This window comes from Lolium rigidum, chromosome 2 (assembly GCF_022539505.1).
Source record: "Lolium rigidum isolate FL_2022 chromosome 2, APGP_CSIRO_Lrig_0.1, whole genome shotgun sequence".
Lineage (NCBI taxonomy): Eukaryota > Viridiplantae > Streptophyta > Magnoliopsida > Poales > Poaceae > Lolium > Lolium rigidum.
The window spans coordinates 254,487,339-254,509,904 of NC_061509.1; the positions used below are offsets into that span (position 1 = coordinate 254,487,339).

Genomic DNA, 22,566 nt, shown 5'->3' on the forward strand with positions numbered 1-22,566 from the left:
TATACCCATATCTACTCGGATCATCCGTGAAGGTTAGAACATAACGATAACCACCACGCGATGCTACGCTCATTGGTCCGCACACATCGGTATGTATGATTTCCAATAAGTCGGTAGCTCGCTCCATCATACCGGAAAATGGAGTCTTAGTCATTTTTCCCATCGGACATGCTTCGCATCTATCAAGTGACTCAAAGTCAAGTGATTCAAGTAATCCATCGGTATGGAGTTTCTTCATGCGTTTCACTCCAATATGACCAAGACGACGAGTGCCACATATAAGTAGAATTATCATTCAATTTAATTCGCTTAGCATCAATGTTATGTATATGTGTATCACTACTATCGAGATCTAACAGAAATAAGCCATTCTTTTCAGGTGCTCGACCATAAAAGATATTATTCATAAAAATAGAACAACTTTTATTCTCAGACTTGAATGAATAACCGTCTTGTATTAAACAAGATCCAGATATAATGTTCATGCTCAACGCTGGTACAAAATAACAATTATTTAGGCTTAAAACTAATCCCGAAGGTAGATGTAGAGGAAGTGTGCCGACAGCGATCACATCGACTTTGGATCCATTTCCAACGCGCATCGTCACTTCATCTTTCAGTAGTCTTCGTTTATTCTTTAGTTCCTGTTTCGAGTTACAAATATGAGCAACCGAACCGGTATCAAATACCCAGGTACTAGTACGAGAACCGAGTAAGATAAACATCTATAACATGTATATCAGATATACCTTCTTTCTTCTTCTTGACAAGGCCGCTCTTCGGATCCGCCAAATACTTGGAGCAATTACGCTTCCGGTGTCCCTTCTCCTTGCGGTAATAGCACTCGGCATCGGGTTTAGGGCCAGTCTTAGGTTTCACGGGAGGCGTGGCAGCTTTCTTGCCACCCTTCTTGAATTTGCCTTTAGACTTGCCCTGTTTCTTGAAACTGGTGGTCTTGTTGACCATCAACACTTGGTGCTCTTTCTTGATCTCAATCTCAGCAGCTTTAAGCATGGAGAAGAGTTCGGGTAACTCTTTGTTCATGTTCTCGCATATTGTAGTTCATCACAAAGTTCTTGTAACTAGGTGGTAGTGATTGAAGGATACGATTAATCCCCGATCTGTTAGGAATAACTATTTCCAAGTCACTGAGTTTCTTCGCATGCCCGGTCATAACGAGCATGTGCTCACTAACGGAGCTACCTTCTTCCATCATGCAACTGAAGAAGTGTTTCGATGCTTCATAGCATTCCACGGCCGCATGAGTTTCAAAAATAGTCTTCAACTCTTCTATCAACTCATGTGGATCGTGGTGCTCAAAACGTTTTTGAAGATCGGCTTCCAGACTACATAGGATGGCACACTGAACTTGAGAGTACCGAGTTTTCCGAGTCGCGTAAACATTCTTTACTTCATCGGTTTCTGTTTCTGCAGGAGGGTCACCTAGCGGTGCATCAAGCACATATTGCAGATTTCCGCCAGCGAGGAAAATCCTCACATGACGGAACCAGTCGGTGAAGTTGCTACCGTTGCTCTTAAGCTTTTCTTTCTCTAGGAACTGGTTAAAATTGATTGGGGACGCCATATCTACAACATATATTTGCAATAGTTTAGACTAAGTTTATGACAAATTGAGTTCAAATTTTAATTCAACTTAATTAAAAACTAGGTGAACTCCCACTCAAAACAATATCCCTCGCATTGTCTTAGTGATCACACGAACCAAATCCACCACACCTAAGTCCGATCATCACGAGACAAGGTGTGATTTCAATGGCGAACATTCAAAGTGTTCATCATATCAACCATATGATTCATGCTCTACCTTTCGGTATCTCGTGTTCCGAGACCATGTCTGTACATGCTAGGCTCGTCAAGGCCACCTTAGTATCCGCATGTGCAAAACTGTCTTGTACCCGTTGTATGCACTTGTTGATTCTATCACACCCGATCATCACGAGATGCTTCGAAACGACAAGTCTTGGCAACGGTGCTACTAAGGATGAACACTTTATTATCTTGAGATTTTAGTGAGGAATCATCTTATAATGCTACCGTCGCGATCTAAGCAAAATAAGATGCATAAAAGGATTAACATCACATGCAGTTCATATGTGATATGATATAGCCCTTTTGTCTTTGCGCCTTTGATCTTCATCTCCAAAGCACGGACATGATCTCCATCATCTTCGGGCATGATCTCCATCATCGTCGGCGTAGCGTCAAGGTCAATGGCGCCGTCTTCATGATTGTTCTCCCATGTAGCAACTATTACAACTTCTTTGAAATACTACTCAACATGAAATTTAAAGACAACCATAAGGCTCCCGCCGGTTGCCACAATACAATAATGATCATCTCATACATATTCATCATCACATTATGGCCATATCACATCACCAAACCCTGCAAAAACAAGTTAGACGTCTCTAATATGGTTTGCATATTTTACGTGGTTTAGGGTTTTCGATATAGATCTAATCTACCTACGAACATGAACCACAACGGTGATACTAGTGTTGTCGATAGAAGAGTAAATTGAATCTTCACTATAGTAGGAGAGACAGACACCCGCAAAGCCACTTATGCAATACAAGTTGCATGTCGAGCGTGGAGCAAATCTCATGAACGCGGTCATGTAAAGTTAGCCCGAGCCGCTTCAGCCCGAGCCGCTTCATCCCACTATGCCACAAAGATGCAAAGTACTCAAACTAAAGATAACATAAGCATCAACGGCCACAAACCATTGTGTTCTACTCGTGCAACCATCTATGCATAGACACGGCTCTGATACCACTGTAGGATAACATTGCATAGAAAACAAAAAATTTCCTACCGCGAACACGCAATCCAAGCCAAGATGCAATCTAGAAGATGGTAGCAACGAGGGGGTATCGAGTCTCACCCTTGAAGAGATTCCAAAGCCTACAAGATGAGGCTCTTGTTGCTGCGGTAGACGTTCACTTGCCGCTTGCAAAAGCGCGTAGAAGATCTTGATCACGATCGGTTCCGGCGCCACGAACGGGCAGCACCTCCGTACTCGGTCACACGTTCGGTTGTTGATGAAGACGACGTCCACCTCCCCATTCCAGCGGGCAGCGGAAGTAGTAGCTCCTCTTGAATCCGACAGCACGACGGCGTGGTGTCGGTGGTGGTGGAGAAATCCGGCGGAGCTTCGCTAAGCGTGCGGGATGTGGTGGAGGAGAGAGACCGCTAGGGTTTGGGGAGAGGGGGCGCCGGCCACTAAGGGGTGCGGCCACCTTGGTGGTTCTTGGGTGGCCGGCCCCCTCCCCTTGGCCCCTCATTATATAGGTGGAACCCCAAGTGTTGGTCTCCAAGTCTTCGAATAAGACCCGAACCAAAAACCTTCCATATGGTGGGGAAACCTACCCAAGCTAGGACTCCCACTAGAGGTGGGATTTCCACCTCCCATATGGGGGGTGGCCGGCCCCCTAAGGGGGAGTCCACTTGGGACTCCTCCCCCACTAGGGTTGGCCGGCCATGGAGGTGGAGTCCACATATGGTTTCTTCCGGACTTTTCTAGAACCTTCCATAGAACCTTCCGCGACATTTTAATTCACATAAAATGACATCCTATATATGAATCTTATTCTCCGGACCATTCCGGAACTCCTCGTGATGTCCGGGATCTCATCCGGGACTCCGAACAAATATTCGAACTCCATTCCATATTCAAGTTCTACCATTTCAACATCCAACTTTAAGTGTGTCACCCTACGGTTCGTGAACTATGTGGACATGGTTGAGTACTCACTCCGACCAATAACCAATAGCGGGATCTGGAGATCCATAATGGCTCCCACATATTCAACGATGACTTTAGTGATCGAATGAACCATTCACATACAATACCAATTCTCTTTATCATGCGATATTTTACTTGTCCGAGGTTTGATCTTCGGTATCACTCTATACCTTGTTCAACCTCGTCTCCTGACAAGTACTCTTTACTCGTACCGTGGTATGTGGTCTCTTATGAACTTATTCATATGCTTGCAAGACATTAGACGACATTCCACCGAGAGGGCCCGGAGTATATCTATCCGTCATCGGGATGGACAAATCCCACCGTTGATCCATATGCCTCAACTCATACTTTCCGGATACTTAATCCCACCTTTATAGCCACCCATTTACGCAAAGTGGTGTTTGGTGTAATCAAAGTACCTTTCCGGTATAAGTGATTTACATGATCTCATGGTCATAAGGACTAGGTAACTATGTATCGAAAGGTTATAGCAAATAACTTAATGACGAGATCTTATGCTACGCTTAATTGGGTGTGTCCATTACATCATTCATATAATGATATAACCTTGTTATTAATAACATCCAATGTTCATGATTATGAAACTAATCATCCATTAATCAACAAGCTAGTTAAGAGGCATACTAGGGACTCTTTGTTGTTTACATATCACACATGTATCAATGTTTCGGTTAATACAATTATAGCATGGTATATAAACATTCATCATAAACATAAAGATATATAATAACCACTTTTATTATTGCCTCTTGGGCATATCTCCAACACATGCACCTACTCTTGCAACAACACATAATTACATACTTACATCACATCTGCCAACGATTGCTGGTCAGGTCACCAAATTTGTGGGGTCAGTGAAACCCTAGTGCGAGAGAAAAGAAGTGGTTTGAATTAGGTGGAGGGAAGATGTGAACATTATACCTTTGGTTCGTACCTTCCAGCAGTACCATCGGAGAAGAACCGGCCTGAGCTTAGAGGGAAGGAGCCTTGCAGAATCGATCGCCTAAGAACGCGGCCTACGGATTTGAGCAACAATGAAGCCATCCTTGTTTCTGAAAGAAAGACGATGCTAAGAAGTGGCGAGCCGGCGCTTGGTATATGTAGAGATGCAAGTGGGCCAAGATTAGGTACCCTCGACCCTATTTGATCAAAAAACAAACTGATATTTTTGAATGACATCATCATTTTAGTTTATTTTAAAGAGGTAATTGCACCAGACATACAAAAAGTTGTCATCTGCGTGCAGATTCATACAAGTTCTTGCAAGTTGTGACGCAACGGTACAAATAGTTGTTATTGAGGTGCAAAAACATACAAAACCAATTAAAACGTGACACATGTCCTGCCATGCTGGATTGAAGCGATGGGCCCAGCTCAAATGTTTTTGGCAGAAACCCCCTGTGTATATCTGTGCATTTTCATGTTATAATCTATTTTTTTGCAACTAAATTTCAGTTAGAATCAACCCCCAATTTTCCCTGATCGTTTTCCTAATCGTGGGCATGACTCGTGAGTGGGCTGTTGCCAATTTTCCCTTATCGTTTTCTAGGCGAGCTTAGAGGTGGCGTACGCGGAGACGGAGAGCTGCGCCGAAGACGTCGACCAGTGACGATGGGCGATGATCCTTGCCGCCTCGGGTGGCGCGACGATCCTTCACAATACGGTGAGCATCTTCTTTTCTGCACACCTTGAGAGCTTCAGCCAATGCGGTTTATCTGCGTCTGGTCCATCATAGATGTGTGTATCCTGTCCTTTGATCCTCTCCTTTCGTGTTGCAATAGGCTACTTCAGGCAGTGTCTCAGATCGCTAAGTGACAACAACGATCTCACCAATTTTTTTGTTTCCTGTACACATCTCATTCAGACTTCTTGGCATCACTTTTCAGATCACTGGAACAATCAGGACTCCAGAACACTAGCACTGGAACAATCAACTTCCTCACCGACTCGTGTTGTCGTGCTGCTCGTCGCCCAGCTAGGGTTGTTGTAGGGTATATGCTGAAAAGCTTAAGGAACACGGTCAGTATACTGACCATCTTTCACGAGATTGTGCTCATTGCGTGTGTGCCCAACATGAATGTACAGTGTTACCACCTGGTGAAGTTACCTACATTGATGAAGAAGACAAGATAGAACATCAGTGATAACTTTAACTGACGAGTTTGAACCTCAAGGACAATAAGACAATTCTCTCTGTACATGAAAAGCATATGCGCTGTAGTATTACATCTTCCTATATGCGTTGACAGTAGGGAACCATCCCCTCTTACTTCTGCTCATGCCACAATTCTAAATGCCACGGCAAACTGAATATTCAATTGGTAGTCGAAAAGCTTACAATTTGTGGTCATATATTCAGTGCTACTTGTAACTGATGAACTACCTACATTGGCGTTAAAGATTGAGGAGCAGTGCAAGATCATACTTTGGAGACGACGTGCGAGGTGTCGAGCAGCAGCTGGAGGAGCTCGCGCCCAGAGGACGCGGCAGCGCGATGGTCGAGCCTGGCGTAGAGAGCAGCGAGTGCAGCAGCCGCTGCGGCGCGGAAGGCGGCGACCTTGTCCCTGACTTCGGCGACCGGGGCGCGCATGCCCGACCGACGGCGGCGTCAACGCCCTTGAGGTGTGCGTTGAGGCCGATGAAGCACCATCACAAGGTCGCCCACCTCGTCCTCCAACTTGGGTTCGCCGCCCGTCGAGAGAAGAGATAATTGGGGATTGATTCTAATTGAAAGTTAGTTGCCAAAAAAACAGATTCTATCGCAAAGGTACACAGCCATACGCAGGGGGGTTTCTGCTAAAACATTTGAGCTGGACCTGTGCCTTCAATCCAGCGTGGCAGGGACATGTGTCATGTTTTGATTGGTTTCGTATGTTTTTGCACCTTAATAACAACTATTTGTACCGCTGCATCACAACTTGCAAGAACTTGTATGAATCTGCACGGGCAGATGACAACATTTTGTATGTATGGTGCAATTACCTCTATTTTAAAACAGAAGAGGGTAAAGGGTACCCTAATGTTGCCCCACTTGCATCTATAGGTATATGAGGCAGGTGGTTTCCGAACCCGACTCCGTCTAGCTAACAATCGAGGCCCTCGAGTACAGCCTCTGTTAGATTATTTGGCAATTTTTGAGTGAGTTTAATTACCGAAAAATAACATTACAGATCTAGCATACTTAACCACACACATCATATTAAGCACATGCATCAGATCTGAACATAAAACAAATAGCAGTGCAAGGTAAGAGAGGAAAAGCACGTACATCGCGATCGGGAAGGTCGCACCAGCAGCAGTAGCACTACCATGGTCATGGTTGATGTCGCCCATGGTGTTGTTAGATTTGTCGAGTAAGTAGTCGAATCGGCGATGAAGAGCACAAACAACAGCGAGCAATCGCGCCGAGACGTTGCCCAAAAACCTTATCACCCGCTTCCCGGTGCAGAATCGCAACGAACGGTGTTTCGGAGGCCTGCTCTCCCGAACGGTTCTGCACGCAGTCGCCCGGGATGGGAAAGACTAGAGAGCAACACAACAAAAAGAAACTTTTTCGAGAGAGACAGACGAGCCTGATATAGCCCCGGGATGAGAGCCAATTGACCGATTTGCTACGCGTAGAAAGCCAGGGACACGCGCCAGCATGCACACACATGATCAACACATATGAATTCAGTTGATGCACCAAACAAAAGAAGGAATCTATTATATACTAAAAGCAAAATAAGGGTGTATAATAGTGGCACCACGTTAATCCACATCATATAAATTACTGTGACAGTTAGATCTAAAAGTTACGGTCATGATTTAATAAAATATTGTTAGTCACGCAACATATGTAACATGCCAGATTTGTTATGTAACATATTGATACGTCTGAAACGTATCTATAATTTCTTATGTTCCATGCTACTTTTATGATGATACTCATATGTTTTATACACATTATATGTCATTATTATGCATTTTCCGGCACTAACCTATTAACGAGATGCCGAAGAGCCGCTTGTCGTTTTCTGCTGTTTTTGGTTTCAGAAATCCTAGTAAGGAAATATTCTCGAAATTGGACGAAATCAACGCCCAGGGTCCTATTTTTGCACGAAGCTTCCAGAAGACCGAGGGGGAAAGGAAGTGGGGCCACGAGGCGCCGCCACAACAGGACGGCGTGGCCCTGGCGTGTGGGGCCCTCGTGTGGCCCCCCGCGTTGCCCTTCCGCCTACTTAAAGCCTCCGTCGCGAAACCCCCAGTACCGAGAGCCACGATACGGAAAACCTTACTCAGACGCCGCCGCCGCCAATCCCATCTCGGGGGATTCAGGAGATCGCCTCCGGCACCCTGCCGGAGAGGGGATTCATCTCCCGGAGGACTCTACACCGCCATGGTCGCCTCCGGATTGATGAGTGAGTAGTTCGCCCCTAGACTATGGGTCCATAGCAGTAGCTAGATGGTTGTCTTCTCCTCATGTGCTTCATTGTCGGATCTTGTGAGCTGCCTAACATGATCAAGATCATCTATCTGTAATGCTATATGTTGTGTTTTTTGGGATCCGATGGATAGAGAATACTATGTTATGTTGATTATCAATCTATTACCTATGTGTTGTTTATGATCTTGCATGCTCTCCGTTGTTAGTAGAGGCTCTGGCCAAGTTTTTGCTAGTAACTCCAAGAGGGAGTATTTATTCTCGATAGTGGGTTCATGCCTCCATTAAATCTGGGACAGTGATAGAAAGTTCTAAGGTTGTTGATGTGATGTTGCCACTAGGGATAAAACATTGATGCTATGTTCGAGGATATAGTTATTGATTACATTACGCACCATACTTAATGCAATTGTCTGTTGCTTGCAACTTAATACCGGAAGGGGTTCGGATGATAACCTGAAAGTGGACTTTTTAGGTATAGATGCATGCTCGGATAGCGGTCTATGTACTTTGTCGTAATGCCCAATTGAATCTCACAATACTCATCATGTCATGTATGTGCATTGTCATGCCCTCTCTATTTGTCAATTGCCCAACTGTAATTCGTTCACCCAACATGCTATTTATCTTATGGGAGAGACACCTCTAGTGAACTGTGGACCCCGGTCCATTCTTTTACATCGAATACAATCTACCGCAATACTTGTTTTACTCGTTCTCTCGCAAACAATCATCATCCACACTATACATCTAATCCTTTGTAACAGACAAGCCGGTGAGATTGACAACCTCACTCGTTTCGTTGGGGCAAAGTACTTTGGTTGTGTTGTGCAGGTTCCACGTTGGCGCCGGAATCCCCGGTGTTGCGCCGCACTACATCTCACCGCCATCAACCTTCAACGTGCTTCTTGGCTCCTACTCGGTTCGATAAACCTTGGTTTCTAACCGAGGGAAAACTTGCTCGCTGTACACATCATACCTTCCTCTTGGGGTTCCCAACGGACGAGTGCTTTACCGTCACAAGGAAGCTACTACGCCTACGTCAACTGTACGCTAGCAGCATATTTTCTGGCGCCGTTGCCGGGGAGATCAAGACACGCTGCAAGGGGAGTCTCCACAATCCAATCTCTTTGCTTTGTTTTTGTCTTGCTTTATTTTATTTACTACTTTGTTTGCTGCACTAAATCAAAACACACAAAAATTAGTTGCTAGCTTTACTTTACTTACTATCTTGTTTGCTATATCAAAAACACAAAAAAAAATTAGTTACTTGCATTTACTTTATCTAGTTTACTTTATTTACTGCTGCTAAAATGAGTAATCCTGAAGTTGAAGTTCGTTCTTTTAAACAACAAGGTGGAGAAAGTTTTAAAGATGCTTGGTATAGAATTAGTGATGCTCATCATAGGTGCACCAAAAAAACACTCCACTATTATCCTACTTAGGAACTTTTATGTTGGTATATCTAGTTGGAATAGGTATGTTCTTGATACTCTTTCGGGGGGTAATTTCCTAGGTACTCCTGCTTTAGAAGCTAGTTGCATCATTGAGAGTCTAGTTGGAATACCACCTGTTAATGAAACTAAAAGCGAAATCTCTCTTGAGGACGTTATGAAAAAATTGGAAACCATAGAGAAAAATGTTCCAAGCGTTGAAACTAAATTGGAAATGATGCTTGATAAAACTGATGAACTTGATAAATTCTTAGGAGGAATTGATGAAAAAATTAGTGTTCTAGGAATTTGTGTTGTCCATGATAATCAAATCAATAGGATTGGTGAACTTGAAGAAGCTATGGGAACCTTGGGTTCAACGTTTTCTTCTCTTAAGTATAAGGAGAAAGCTTATGTGGGTAAGGAGCAAAAGTTTATGTATGTCTCTAAGGTGCCTAAACCAAAAAAAATATTATTATAGGCCTAAAATTGACAAAGCCCTTAGTACCACTACAGATGGGGGAGCTAATGATATCAATGCTTCATCTCTTGATAATACTTGATACACACTTTCTGCGCCTAGCTGAAAGGCGTTAAAGAAAAGCGCTTATGGCAAACAACCCATGTTTTTACTACAGTAATTTTGTTTTATATTTGAGTCTTGGAAGTTGTTTACTACTGTAGCAACCTCTCCTTATCTTAGTTTTATTGCATTGTTGTGCCAAGTAAAGTCTCTAATAGAAGGATGATACTAGATTTGGATTACTGCGCAGAAACAGTTTTCTTTGCTGTCACGAATCTGGGTAAAATTCTCTGTAGGTAACTCAGAAAATTATGCCAATTTACGTGAGTGATCCTCAGATATGTACGCAACTTTCATTAGTTTTAAGTTTTCTCATCTGAGCAAGTCTGGTGCCTGTTAAAAATTCGTCTTTACGAACTGCTCTGTTTTGACAGATTCTGCCTTTTATTTTGCATTGCCTGTTTTGCTATGTTAGATGGATTTCTTTGTTCCATTGACTTTCAGTAGCTTTGTGCAATGTCCAGAAGTATAAAGAATGATTGTGTCACATCTGAATATGTGAATTTTGATTATGCACTAATCCTCTAATGAGTTTGTTTCGAGTTTGGTGTGGAGGAAGTTTTCAAGGATCAAGAGAGGAGGATGATATACACTATGATCAAGGAGAGTGAAAGCTCTAAGCTTGGGGATGCCCCGGTGGTTCACCCCTGCATATATCAAGAAGACTCAAGCGTCTAAGCTTGGGGATGCCCAAGGCATCCCCTTCTTCATCGACAACATTATCAGGTTCCTCTAGTGAAACTATATTTTTATTCCGTCACATCTTATGTACTTTGCTTGGAGCGTCGGTTTGTTTTTGTTTTTGTTTTGTTTGAATAAAGTTGGATCCTATCATTCATTGTGTGAGAGAGAGACACGCTCCGCTGTTGCATATGGACAAATATGTCCTTAGGCTTTACTCATAGTATTCATGGCGAAGGTTGAATCTTCTTCGTTAAATTGTTATATGGTTGGAATTGGAAAATGGTGGTAATTGGTATAATATCTTGAATAATGTGATACTTGGCAATTGTTGTGCTCATGTTTAAGCTCTTGCATCATATACTTTGCACTTATTAATGAAGAAATACATAGAGCATGCTAAAATCTGATTTGCATGTTGGTCTCTCTAAGGTCTAGATAATTTCTAGTATTGAGTTTGAACAACAAGGAAGACGGTGCAGAGTCTTATAATGTTTACAATATGTCTTTTATGTGAGTTTTGTCTGTACTCGGTTCATCCTTGTGTTTGTTTCAAATAAACCTTGCTAGCCTAAACCTTGTATCGAGAGGGAATACTTCTCATGCATCCAAAATCCTTGAGCCAACCACTATGCCATTTGTGTCCACCATACCTACCTACCACATGGTATTTCTCCGCCATTCCAAAGTAAATTGCTTGAGTGCTACCTTTAAAATTTCCATTCTTTATCTTTGCAATATATAGCTCATGGGACAAATAGCTTAAAAACTATTGTGGTATTGAATATGTACTTATGCACTTTATCTCTTATTAAGTTGCTTGTTGTGCGATAACCATGTTTCTGGGGACGCCATCAACTACTCTTTTGTTGAATATCATGTGAGTTGCTATGCATGTCCGTCTTGTCTGAAGTAAGGGCGATTTACCACTCATTTAATGGTTAGAGCATGCATATTGTTAGAGAAGAACATTGGGCCGCTAACTAAAGCCATGATCCATGGTGGAAGTTTCAGCTTTGGACATATATCCTCAATCTCATATGAGAACACTAATTGTTGCTACATGCTTATGCATTAAAGAGGAGTCCATTATCTGTTGTCTATGTTGTCCCGGTATGGATGTCTAAGTTGAGAATAATCAAAAGCGAGAAATCCAATGCGAACTTTCTCCGTAGACTTTGTACAGGCGGCATAGAGGTACCCCTTTGTGACACTTGGTTAAAACATGTGTATTGCAATGATAATCCCGGTAATCCAAGCTAATTAGGACAAGGTGCGGGCACTATTAGTATACTATGCATGAGGCTTGCAACTTGTAGGATATAATTTACATAACTCATATGCTTTATTGCTACCGTTGACAAAATTGTTTCTTGTTTTCAAAACCAAAGCTCTAGCACAAATATAGCAATCAATGCTTCCCTCTGCGAAGGGCCCTTCTTTTACTTTTATGTTGAGTCAGTTCACCTATCTCTCTCCACCTCAAGAAGCAAACACTTGTGTGAACTGTGCATTGATTCCTACATACTTGCATATTGTACTTGTTATATTGCTTTGCATTGACAACTATCCATGAGATATATACATGTTACAAGTTGAAAGCAACCGCTGAAACTTTATCTTCCTTTGTGTTGCTTCAATACCTTTACTTTGAATTATTGCTTTATGAGTTAACTCTTATGCAAGACTTATTGATGCTTGTCTTTAAGTACTATTCATGAAAAGTCTTTGCTTTATGATTCAATTGTTTACTCATGTTATTTACCATTGTTTCAAATCGCTGCATTCATTACATGTGCTTACAGTAGTATTGATCAAGATTATGTTGGTAGCATTGTCACTAAGAAATTATCTTTGTTATCGTTTACCTACTCGGGACGAGTAGGAACTAAGCTTGGGGATGCTTGATACGTCTCAAACGTATCTATAATTTCTTATGTTCCATGCTACTTTTATGATAATACTCACATGTTTTATACACATTATATGTCATTATTATGCATTTTCCGGCACTAACCTATTAACGAGATGCCGAAGAGCCGATTGTCTGTTTTCTGCTGTTTTTGGTTCCGTAAATCCTAGTAAGGAAATATTCTCGGAATTGGACGAAATCAACGCCCAGGGTCCTATTTTTGCACGAAGCTTCCGGAAGACCGAGGGGGAAAGGAAGTGGGGCCACGAGGTGCCGCCACAACAGGGCGGCGCGGCCCAGCCCCTGACCGCGCGGCCTCGGCGTGTGGGGCCCTCGCGTGGCCCCCGCGTTGCCCTTCCGCCTACTTAAAGCCTCCGTCGCGAAACCCCCGCATGCGAGAGCCACGATACGGAAAACCTTACTGAGACGCCGCCACCGCCAATCCCATCTCGGGGGATTCAGGAGATCGCCTCCGGCACCCTGCCGGAGAGGGGATTCATCTTCCGGAGGACTCTACACCGCCATGGTCGCCTCCGGATTGATGAGTGAGTAGTTCGCCCTGGACTATGGGTCCATAGTAGTAGCTAGATGGTTGTCTTCTCCTCATGTGCTTCATTGTCGGATCTTGTGAGCTGCCTAACATGATCAAGATCATCTATCTGTAATGCTATATGTTGTGTTTGTTGGGATCCGATGGATAGAGAATACTATGTTATGTTGATTATCAATCTATTACCTATGTGTTATTTATGATCTTGCATGCTCTCCGTTGTTAGTAGAGGCTCTGGCCAAGTTTTTGCTAGTAACTCCAAGAGGGAGTATTTATGCTCGATAGTGGGTTCATGCCTCCATTAAATCTGGGACAGTGATAGAAAGTTCTAAGGTTGTTGATGTGCTGTTGCCACTAGGGATAAAACATTGATGCTATGTTCGAGGATATAGTTATTGATTACATTACGCACCATACTTAATGCAATTGTCTGTTGCTTGCAACTTAATACCGGAAGGGGTTCGGATGATAACTCGAAAGTGGACTTTTTAGGTATAGATGCATGCTGGATAGCGGTCTATGTACTTTGTCGTAATGCCCAATTGAATCTCACAATACTCATCATGTCATGTATGTGCATTGGCATGCCCTCTCTATTTGTCAATTGCCCAACTGTAATTCGTTCACCCAACATGCTATTTATCTTATGGGAGAGACACCTCTAGTGAACTGTGGACCCCGGTCCATTCTTTTACATCGAATACAATCTACTGCAATACTTGTTTTACTGTTCTCTGCAAACAATCATCATCCACACTATACATCTAATCCTTTGTAACAGCAAGCCGGTGAGATTGACAACCTCACTGTTTCATGGGGCAAAGTACTTTGGTTGTGTTGTGCAGGTTCCACGTTGGCGCCGGAATCCCTGGTGTTGCGCCGCACTACATCTCGCCGCCATCAACCTTCAACGTGCTTCTTGGCTCCTACTGGTTCGATAAACCTTGGTTTCTAACTGAGGGAAAACTTGCTGCTGTACACATCATACCTTCCTCTTGGGATTCCCAACGGACGAGTGCTTTACCGTCACAAGGAAGCTACTACGCCTACGTCAACTGTACGCTAGCACATATTTAACGTGCATATTATTTCTACCGATGTGGCACGGCTCATGTTGTGAAGAGATATAACGTGTCAGAGGTGGACTCATGCTCCTAAAATACTAACCGACGTATGTACCATATCTATCATGGATGGACGTTGGTACTTATCAAAATAAATACTACCAGGGTTGAACGTGGTGGTGGAAGATCACATGTACACCTTATATATTTAGAGAAACTCACGTATTGGACAGGACGTAGAAGCAGCAAACTCTATGACTGATCGGTAATTAGGAGAAGTCTAAAACTTATTGATACGTAGTGAAGCCACCTATAAAATTGATAGGCGATGGAATTTTTTTGTGCCAAAGCAGACACGTACGATCCGATTTACCCGATTTTAGCTTATACACATGTCTATCGCGACATAGGAGTATTTATTGACGACATGATGGCAGTCTCACCGGAAAACATCTGAGATGCTATGTAATTCGACATATTTAAGATATAAACATAAAGATATCACCGAATACATTAAAAACATCTACCGTATAATATACAAAACTTTTCTTAGAAACTACTAATAATACAAAACTTGAAAAACCAAATTTATAGAAGTTAAATTAAGATAAAATTCCAAAGCAGATATGTACCATCCCATTTTAGCTTATATAAACATGCCTGTCGTGACATAGGAGTATTATATGCACGACTAGATGGCAGTCTCACGGGAAAAAAAATATGTGAGGCTGTAAAATTTAACAAATTTTAAGATACAAACATAAAGATATCCTCGAATACATTCAAGAAAATCAAACGTATAATACAAAAAATACAAACTACAAATAATACAAAACTTGAAAGCCAAATTTGTAGAAGTTTAATTGACCTCGCATGTTTTGAAAATGCACATGAGACCTAAGTCATCGAACGCGCAATGATGCTAGAGACACCCTTATGTTGCCTATGCCGTCAGAATTTGGAATCATGTAGAAAAAATAGCGACCGGTTAAGATGCCAAGTCGTCCATGATAGTGTAGTCATGTTTCATCAAAAGACAAATATAAGGGAGCAAGTAGGCAAAATGAATGGATTGAAGAATAGGGTTTAAATTAACATAGTCAAAAAAAGTTAAACGTAATATTATCTCTATTGTAAATAAATGGTATGTTATTGGTATTTATAAGTAAATATATAAATAAAACATGACAATGAAAACTAACACGATAAAATAGTGACAAAAGGTATTACAAAATTTATTTAATAACATAAATAGTGGCCAAAGTTGTATATTGTAGATTATCCATGTCTAAAATTTTATATATTTTACAACATGAGAACATATTTTTACAACAAATAGAGGAAACTAGATGTAGAAAAAGATCATATAAGTATAGAGTAAAATTTATAAGCTTTAGTTGACCTATATATTAATGAAGATAGAATTGTTTAGTTTTACCTTATAATAAGAAAATATTTTATTTGCTCCATTCGAATGGTTTTAATATCGTATGATCATGAAAACCATGCGTATTTTAATATATGATGGTTAGTCTTGAGTACTTACTCAATGTCACATATAAAATTTACTTGCTAGCTCATGATTTAAGCTTTCGTTTTATTAACCCATTTAAGCTCATACACGAACTTCACATATGTCCATTAATGTATTGTTCTGGTAATATAGTGTAATCTCTCACCCATAAAACTAGATACAAACAAAGATATTTTCTACGCATGTATATAACTTATGTCGCCTATGCCGTCAGAATTTACAATCACGTAGAAAAAGTAGCGACCGGTTAAGATCCAAGTCGTCCATGATAGTGTAGTCATGTTTCATCAAACGGCAAATATAAGGGAGCAAGTACATAAAATGAATGGATTGAAGAATAGGGCTAACTTAACAGAGTTAAAAAAGTTAAACGTAATATTACATCTATTGTAAATAAATGGTATGCTATTGGTATTGATAAGTAAATATATTAATAAAACATGACAATAGACACTAACATTGATAAATTAGTGATAAAAGGTATTAAAAATATATTTCATAACATAAATAGTGGCCAAAGCTGTATATTGTAGATTATCCATGTCTAAAATTTTATAAATTTTACAACATGAGAGGGTCACATATTTTTACAAAAAATAAAGGAAACTAGACGTAGAAAAAGATCATATAAATGTAGAGTAAAATTTATAAGCTTTCATCGACCTATATATTAATGAAGATACAATTGTTTAGTTTTACCTTATAATAAGAAATATTTGTTTGCTCCATTAGAATGGTTTTAATATCGTATTATCATTGCTCAAGAAAACCGTGCTAATTTTAATATATGATGGTTAGCCTTGAATACTTACTCAATGTCACATATAAAATCTACTCGCTAGCTCATGGTCCAAACTTTTTTGAGTTCTATTGACCCATTTAAGCTCATACACGAACTTCACATATGTTCATTAATGTATTGTTATGGTAATATAGTATAATTTCTCACTCATAAACTAGAGACAAATAAAGATGTTTTCTAAGCATGTATATAATTTATTTATATTTCTATAGCATTTGGAACCATATTAAGATTTCCGATTAATTTTGGCACACTGAAGAAATCAACAATAGATGAACCCTCGCATTTGCGAGGGCCCTTATGCTAGTTAGAAAAAAAAGAAGAAAGTGTTTTAATTGTTGTCATGTTTGGTGATTCTGTGTTTCTATTGTTTTCTCGACAATAGATATAAACGCACTTATTAGAGAAGAAAAGAAGGAAGTATTTTGATAGTTTTTAGAGAAAATGCAGAGACACACTGCTGACCAAGGCAAGCCCCATCTCTATGCGCTTTAGTGATCAGGGCAAGTTGCAAAAACAGCAGGGACACGTGTGTTTCCAACGGCTCTCTTCTCCCCGTCCTTCCGCGTGGTGCCTACAACGGTCAAATCAAATCATCCCACGAATCTCTCTCAAGAAAAAATTGACGAATCGAGATCGAGATCGAGAGATGGGAAGGGCAAGGGGAATGGCCGCCAAGGGCAAGAAGGCGTCACGAAATGGCCCACCTCCTGCGGCGAAGGCAGCCGCCGTGGCCGGTGACGGTAAAGACGGACCGGAGAAAGCCGGCGGCGGCAAAGACGGACCTGAGAAAGCCGGCGGCGGAGGCGGGTTCTTCTGCTGCTACCTCCTCCGGTCCCTCTGCCCTCGCAGCAAGAGCCGCACATACATCGGGTACCCTCACCTCACCCCGTCTCGCATAAAAAGTCATCTTTGTTTCTTGCACCTCCGCAGCTCACCCGATTGATGGATGGATTCCTTGGTTGGTCGTGTGGCTGGCAGGTTCACGGTGAACCCGCGGCGGCGGATCCGGCAGCACAACGGCGAGCTCCGATGCGGCGCCTGGCGGACCAAGCGCGGCCGCCCCTGGGAGATGGTGCTCTGCATCCATGGCTTCCCCTCCAACGTCGCCGCCCTCCAGGTAATTGACCATCCGATCTTCCATCTCATCTCGCTTCAAAGATTAGATTTGCTTGGTTTGGATTGGATGGATCATCTGTCGACTGACCTGTTTCTTGCTGCTAAACGTGGCTGGCCCTGTTTCTCGCCGTGCAGTTTGAGTGGGCGTGGCAGCACCCGACAGAATCGCTGGCCGTTCGCAAGGCCGCCGCCGGCTTCAAGTCGCTCGGTGGCATCGGCAACAAGGTCAAGATCGCATACACCATGCTCAACCTCCCTTCTTGGGAGAAGTAAGACGCCTCTTTTCCCCATCTCTGCAGTGCTGCCCCATCCATGGATTCTTTACTGACGTAGATTGCTGCTTTTGTGTGCGTGTTGCCAGCCTGAATCTGACGGTGAACTTCTTCTCCACGAAGAACATGAAGTTCACAGTGGGCTGCCCGGCCCTCCCCTGCCACATGAAGACTGTAGTTAGTCCGATGGAGGATCTTCCTTGTTACGACGAGGGCGTCCCATCAGACGAGGATAAGGAGCCTACAGAGGATGAAGAGCCCGATGCGACTTCCGATCATGGTTTGCAGCCACTGGATTTAGAAACCGGAACTGCAGGCGGTGAATCAGACACTGATGAGTTTGCTCCAATGGAACGGAGTGGGGTCTGTAGACCAAGAATTTCAGAATCCTCTGCGCCGCAGCTAATGGAAGAAGAAACCAGAATTGCAGAGCGTGATGCTGAATATCCCATTGATGACCTTGGTTACATGGAATGGAACAGAAATCCCGTTGGTGACCTCGGCTATATGGAGTGGAGCAGAATTCCTGAGACATCGGGGTTGCACGAATCTGGAGCATCACCTCGATGCCCCTCGAGCTCGTGCAACGATGCTGTTGCTCAAAGACCAGTACAATTTGTGTCAGGGCAATCATCTCCAGTGTCGAAGGCAGGACCAAATGAAACTGATGTGGTAGACTTGGTTACCCCAGTTGGCCGGTTTGCTAGAGATTGCAGCAAAGCGGTCAGCATTTGCCCCAAGATTATTGATCTGACAAACTCCCCTATTGTCATTGAGTTGTAATACTTTGCTGGGCTGACCCAGTACTAAATCTTGTGGTAGTCAAATGTTACCAGAGAATAACATACCAGATGAGAATGTACAATAAGCAAATTAGTACAAGAACATAGGTGTTGAGAACTGGACAATTGAGTAGTCTTTTCTTGAGACTGATAACCCTGTTGTTTAATCAGTATTAATGTATTGGGGTTACGGAGGCGATATTCCTGTTTCACAAGAATTACTTCGTAACAGCAAGACATCTTGGTTTGACTGTAATTATTGTTTTTTTTTAACTATGATGAGATTATGAGATTGAGTTGTGATATTTTTTTAAACATCCCATTATGCTTTTGTTGTGCAAAGTGGGCATACAGGCAGACTTGTATCACATCATGGAATGTTGAAAGACCTGCTTATAAGAGTGGCTATTGGTGGCGGCAATTAGAAGTTCAGAACCATGTGTTAAAGGAGTGGTTATAGGTGAACTCCAACTCCTACTCTCTCCCAAGTTTTGAATTCTTATTATCACTCTAGAAGCTAGGCATTTTAGTGACATCTGTAACCTACGGTTGTTGAACACCCAAGCGTTCCGGCACTTCCTGATTGAGCAGTCATCGTATTGGGAATATGCCGCCTTTGTCTCGAGTCTTGCCACCATTCGTGCAGAGTATGAGTAGTCTCTGGAACTGAATAATCAAACTGTAGCTGAAGAAATCATGTGTACCAAATCTGTTTTGCGGATTGCACGAGGATGTGATCCGCTATGTCTTCACCTTGCAAGCAAAAGTAGCATGCAGAGGCGCTATCCTGAAGACCATGGCGAAAACGGCGGTCAGAAGCCCAGATTCTGTGTTGGGCCCGACAAGCAGTTGAAAATTTTGCATGAGGGGAGCTTCACACTTGCATATTTGTTCTGCAGGTGCAAATCTGATAGAACTCCGACAGAGTAGCTTGTATACTGAACTTGCAGTGTATACTTCCCTGATCTGAGTCCAGGCCTTGTGAATTGATCATCAATTTGAGGGTTTCTCTGCACTCTCTGAATCGCTACCCACGGCTTGACACATTTCTGCGCCTCCACAAGCTGCATGTCACCTTTTTTTAGGGGATGTTGCATGTCACCTGGGACATCCAACAACCAGATGTTGTCTAGCAGGCCTGCTGCTACTGTCCTGGCATTTTTGCTCGTGCAATGAGGTTGTATCTCAGTAAGGCCTTGTTTTGCAGACGCGTTTTACCTGGGATTATGATGAAAACATTTGTGACACCCAATCCCTCCGAGCCCATGTAATCCACTTCCACCCCAAACCTCTACGTGAAGTCGTAAATATGGCTGTTTTGCATTCAGGGATCATCCTGGTGGCAGGGGCGAGCATGGGTGTCTGCGATGCCATCCGACAGTTTGAGTTATATACAGACACTATGCCAGAATGAGAAAAATCAGATGTACTGTGGAACACAGTAGGATGGTCGACGAGAGAATACCAGCTCAGATTGAAGAACAATTCATAGGCAAAATGAACGAAAAGTGCTTTTAACTCCCGAGCTCCAGTGCTCTTGCCATTTAAAAAAAAAATTATAAGTCACCAAAAAATCTAATAAATAATTTTGGACATTGCCAGTGATATATCTCACAATCATGCAAAATCTCAACCCGAAATTCTTTTTTACTTTGTGCTATATAAAAATAACAAAATCTGACATGTTTCCGGAGATTTGAAAATGACTACTCAGATCTGCACTTTTATCATTTTTATGTAGCTTAAAATATAAAGTATTTAAAATTGATATTTTACACGTTTGTGGGATACATTATTGGCTATATGCAGATATGTTTTCAGAATTTTTTGAAACTCAAAAATATGATTTTTTATTTATTTGAAAAACGAGATCACTTGTGCCCACGTGCACCAAATCTCTGTCCCAAAATGAAAACTTATTCAGTGAACCATTGAGATTAACACCAAGTATATGTGCATTTAAGAGCATAATAAGGATGATTCACATGTGAACAAAATACTACGACACCTTTGGTCTCACAAAACAGTCAGCAATAAATAATTTTTCCTATGACTCCATGCTTCCCAAACCAGAGCACCTCTGAAATTCAACCGAGGAGTGATGTGCCGCCGGATTCGACTGCGCTGGCGGTGGACCCTACTTCCCTAAGGGCAACGGCACCATCGAGTGGGTGGGTTGATTAGCCCGGCGCCGTTCTTGTTGTTAGGACAATATGCTTGTTGTATTACCAGGGGGCCAAAGGCCACAATATATAGTACATGTACAGGTGCACATATGCAGAAAGCCCCCTAACATATGGGGAAACTACAGACAGATATATACAGATGAACCAAAGACGACAGGCGAGAGTCACAAAGGTGACCAAGACGATGATGCCACTGCTGAAAAGAGCCGGTGACAGAGGCAACAACCGGAGGAGAACTGGCAGATGGAGTGGCAGCGGAAGGAACACGAAGCCGATCCTAACTCCCAAAGCCCGGAGACCGACGGCTACGAGGGCCAGCTCCAACCGGGGCCTCGTGTGCGACGATCCCGAACCGCACAAGACTCCGGCGTCAAGAATGACGCGACAACCAGATTTGGTGAGCTGGCTAGCAGAGAAAAGGTTCATCTGAAGACGAGGAACATGAGAAACATCAGGGACAGAGAAAGAGGGAGTAGAAAGGGTGCCTCTACTAGAAACAGGAATAGAGGTACCATCGGCCGTGACAACACGGACAGGAGAAATAAGAGACCGAAGAGCAGGCAGAATAGAAGACTCAGAGGTCATATGAAAGGAAGCTCCAGAGTCCAGATACCACGGAGGCGTACCTGACTGTGTGGAAAGTGGTGGTCGCGCGGTGCTAGAAGAACCGATCACGAGAACCAGGCGAGCGCCGGCGAGGAAGAGTCCGTAGTAGCGAGCGGACCACGAAGACCCCCGAGAATGTCCGATCGTGAGAGTGCAACTTTAGAAGATCTCGAAGAGCCGGTCTGTCGACGATCCTGGAACTGGCCGACGTAAGCGGGATCCCGCGTCCAGCGAGTGGAGGAAGTGTGGCCAACCTTGCCACGATAGGTGACATAGGCATCCCAAATGGGCCCTGCCGAAGATAGTACCCGGAGTTTACCGAAGGCCCATTACCCGAAGAATAAGAAGATTCGGGAGCCCAAGATATATTAAGGAAAGTTAGAGTTGTAATAGGAACTCGTTATTTGTAATCCGGCGGGATGAGTTAGAAACCGTCCCGGACTACGTAACTTGTACAAAACGAAACCCTCGGCTCCACCTCCTATATAAAGGGGGAGTCGAGGGACGAAGAGATCATCGAATCATTGTTACAAACCCTAGTTCTCATAATCGTCGAGTACTTTTCGGCTGAAACCTTCAAGATCTACTTGCCCTCTACTTCCAACTAAACCCTAGCCTACAATCCATAGGCATTGACAAGTTGATACCTTGTCAATTGGCGCCGTCTGTGGGAATTAGAGGCGTAAGGATCTGATCTCGATGGCACGTTCAAGATCTTCGACATCGTCAACCGCAAGCAACGCAATGGATCGACGTAAACAGATCGCTCGCTGGTCCCGTCGATTTTGTTCCTCACCCACCCTCCCGTTTGGATGCATATGCATAT

The 22,566-nt window shown here is 42.8% G+C and overlaps 1 protein-coding gene across 1 annotated transcript; it reads left to right on the forward strand.

The window, feature by feature from the left end:
- Window positions 1–17,424: 17,424 nt before the first annotated feature.
- On the forward strand, window positions 17,425–19,061 carry LOC124688581 (structure-specific endonuclease subunit SLX1-like). The gene is made up of 4 exons (XM_047222243.1): window positions 17,425–17,648; window positions 17,757–17,895; window positions 18,030–18,163; window positions 18,256–19,061. Exons 1-4 carry the CDS (start codon window positions 17,425–17,427, stop codon window positions 18,947–18,949), a joined length of 1,191 nt encoding a protein of 396 aa, XP_047078199.1. The 3' UTR covers window positions 18,950–19,061.
- The last annotated feature ends 3,505 nt before the right edge of the window (window positions 19,062–22,566 follow it).

Coding starts and splice junctions, on each gene's coding strand:
- LOC124688581 (XM_047222243.1), top strand. CDS start 17,425: ATGGGAAGGGCAAGGGGAATGGCCGCCAAGGGCAAGAAGGCGTCACGA. Junction 17,896..18,029: donor CCAACGTCGCCGCCCTCCAG/GTAATTGACCAT, acceptor CTCGCCGTGCAG/TTTGAGTGGGCGTGGCAGCA. Junction 18,164..18,255: donor AACCTCCCTTCTTGGGAGAA/GTAAGACGCCTC, acceptor GCGTGTTGCCAG/CCTGAATCTGACGGTGAACT.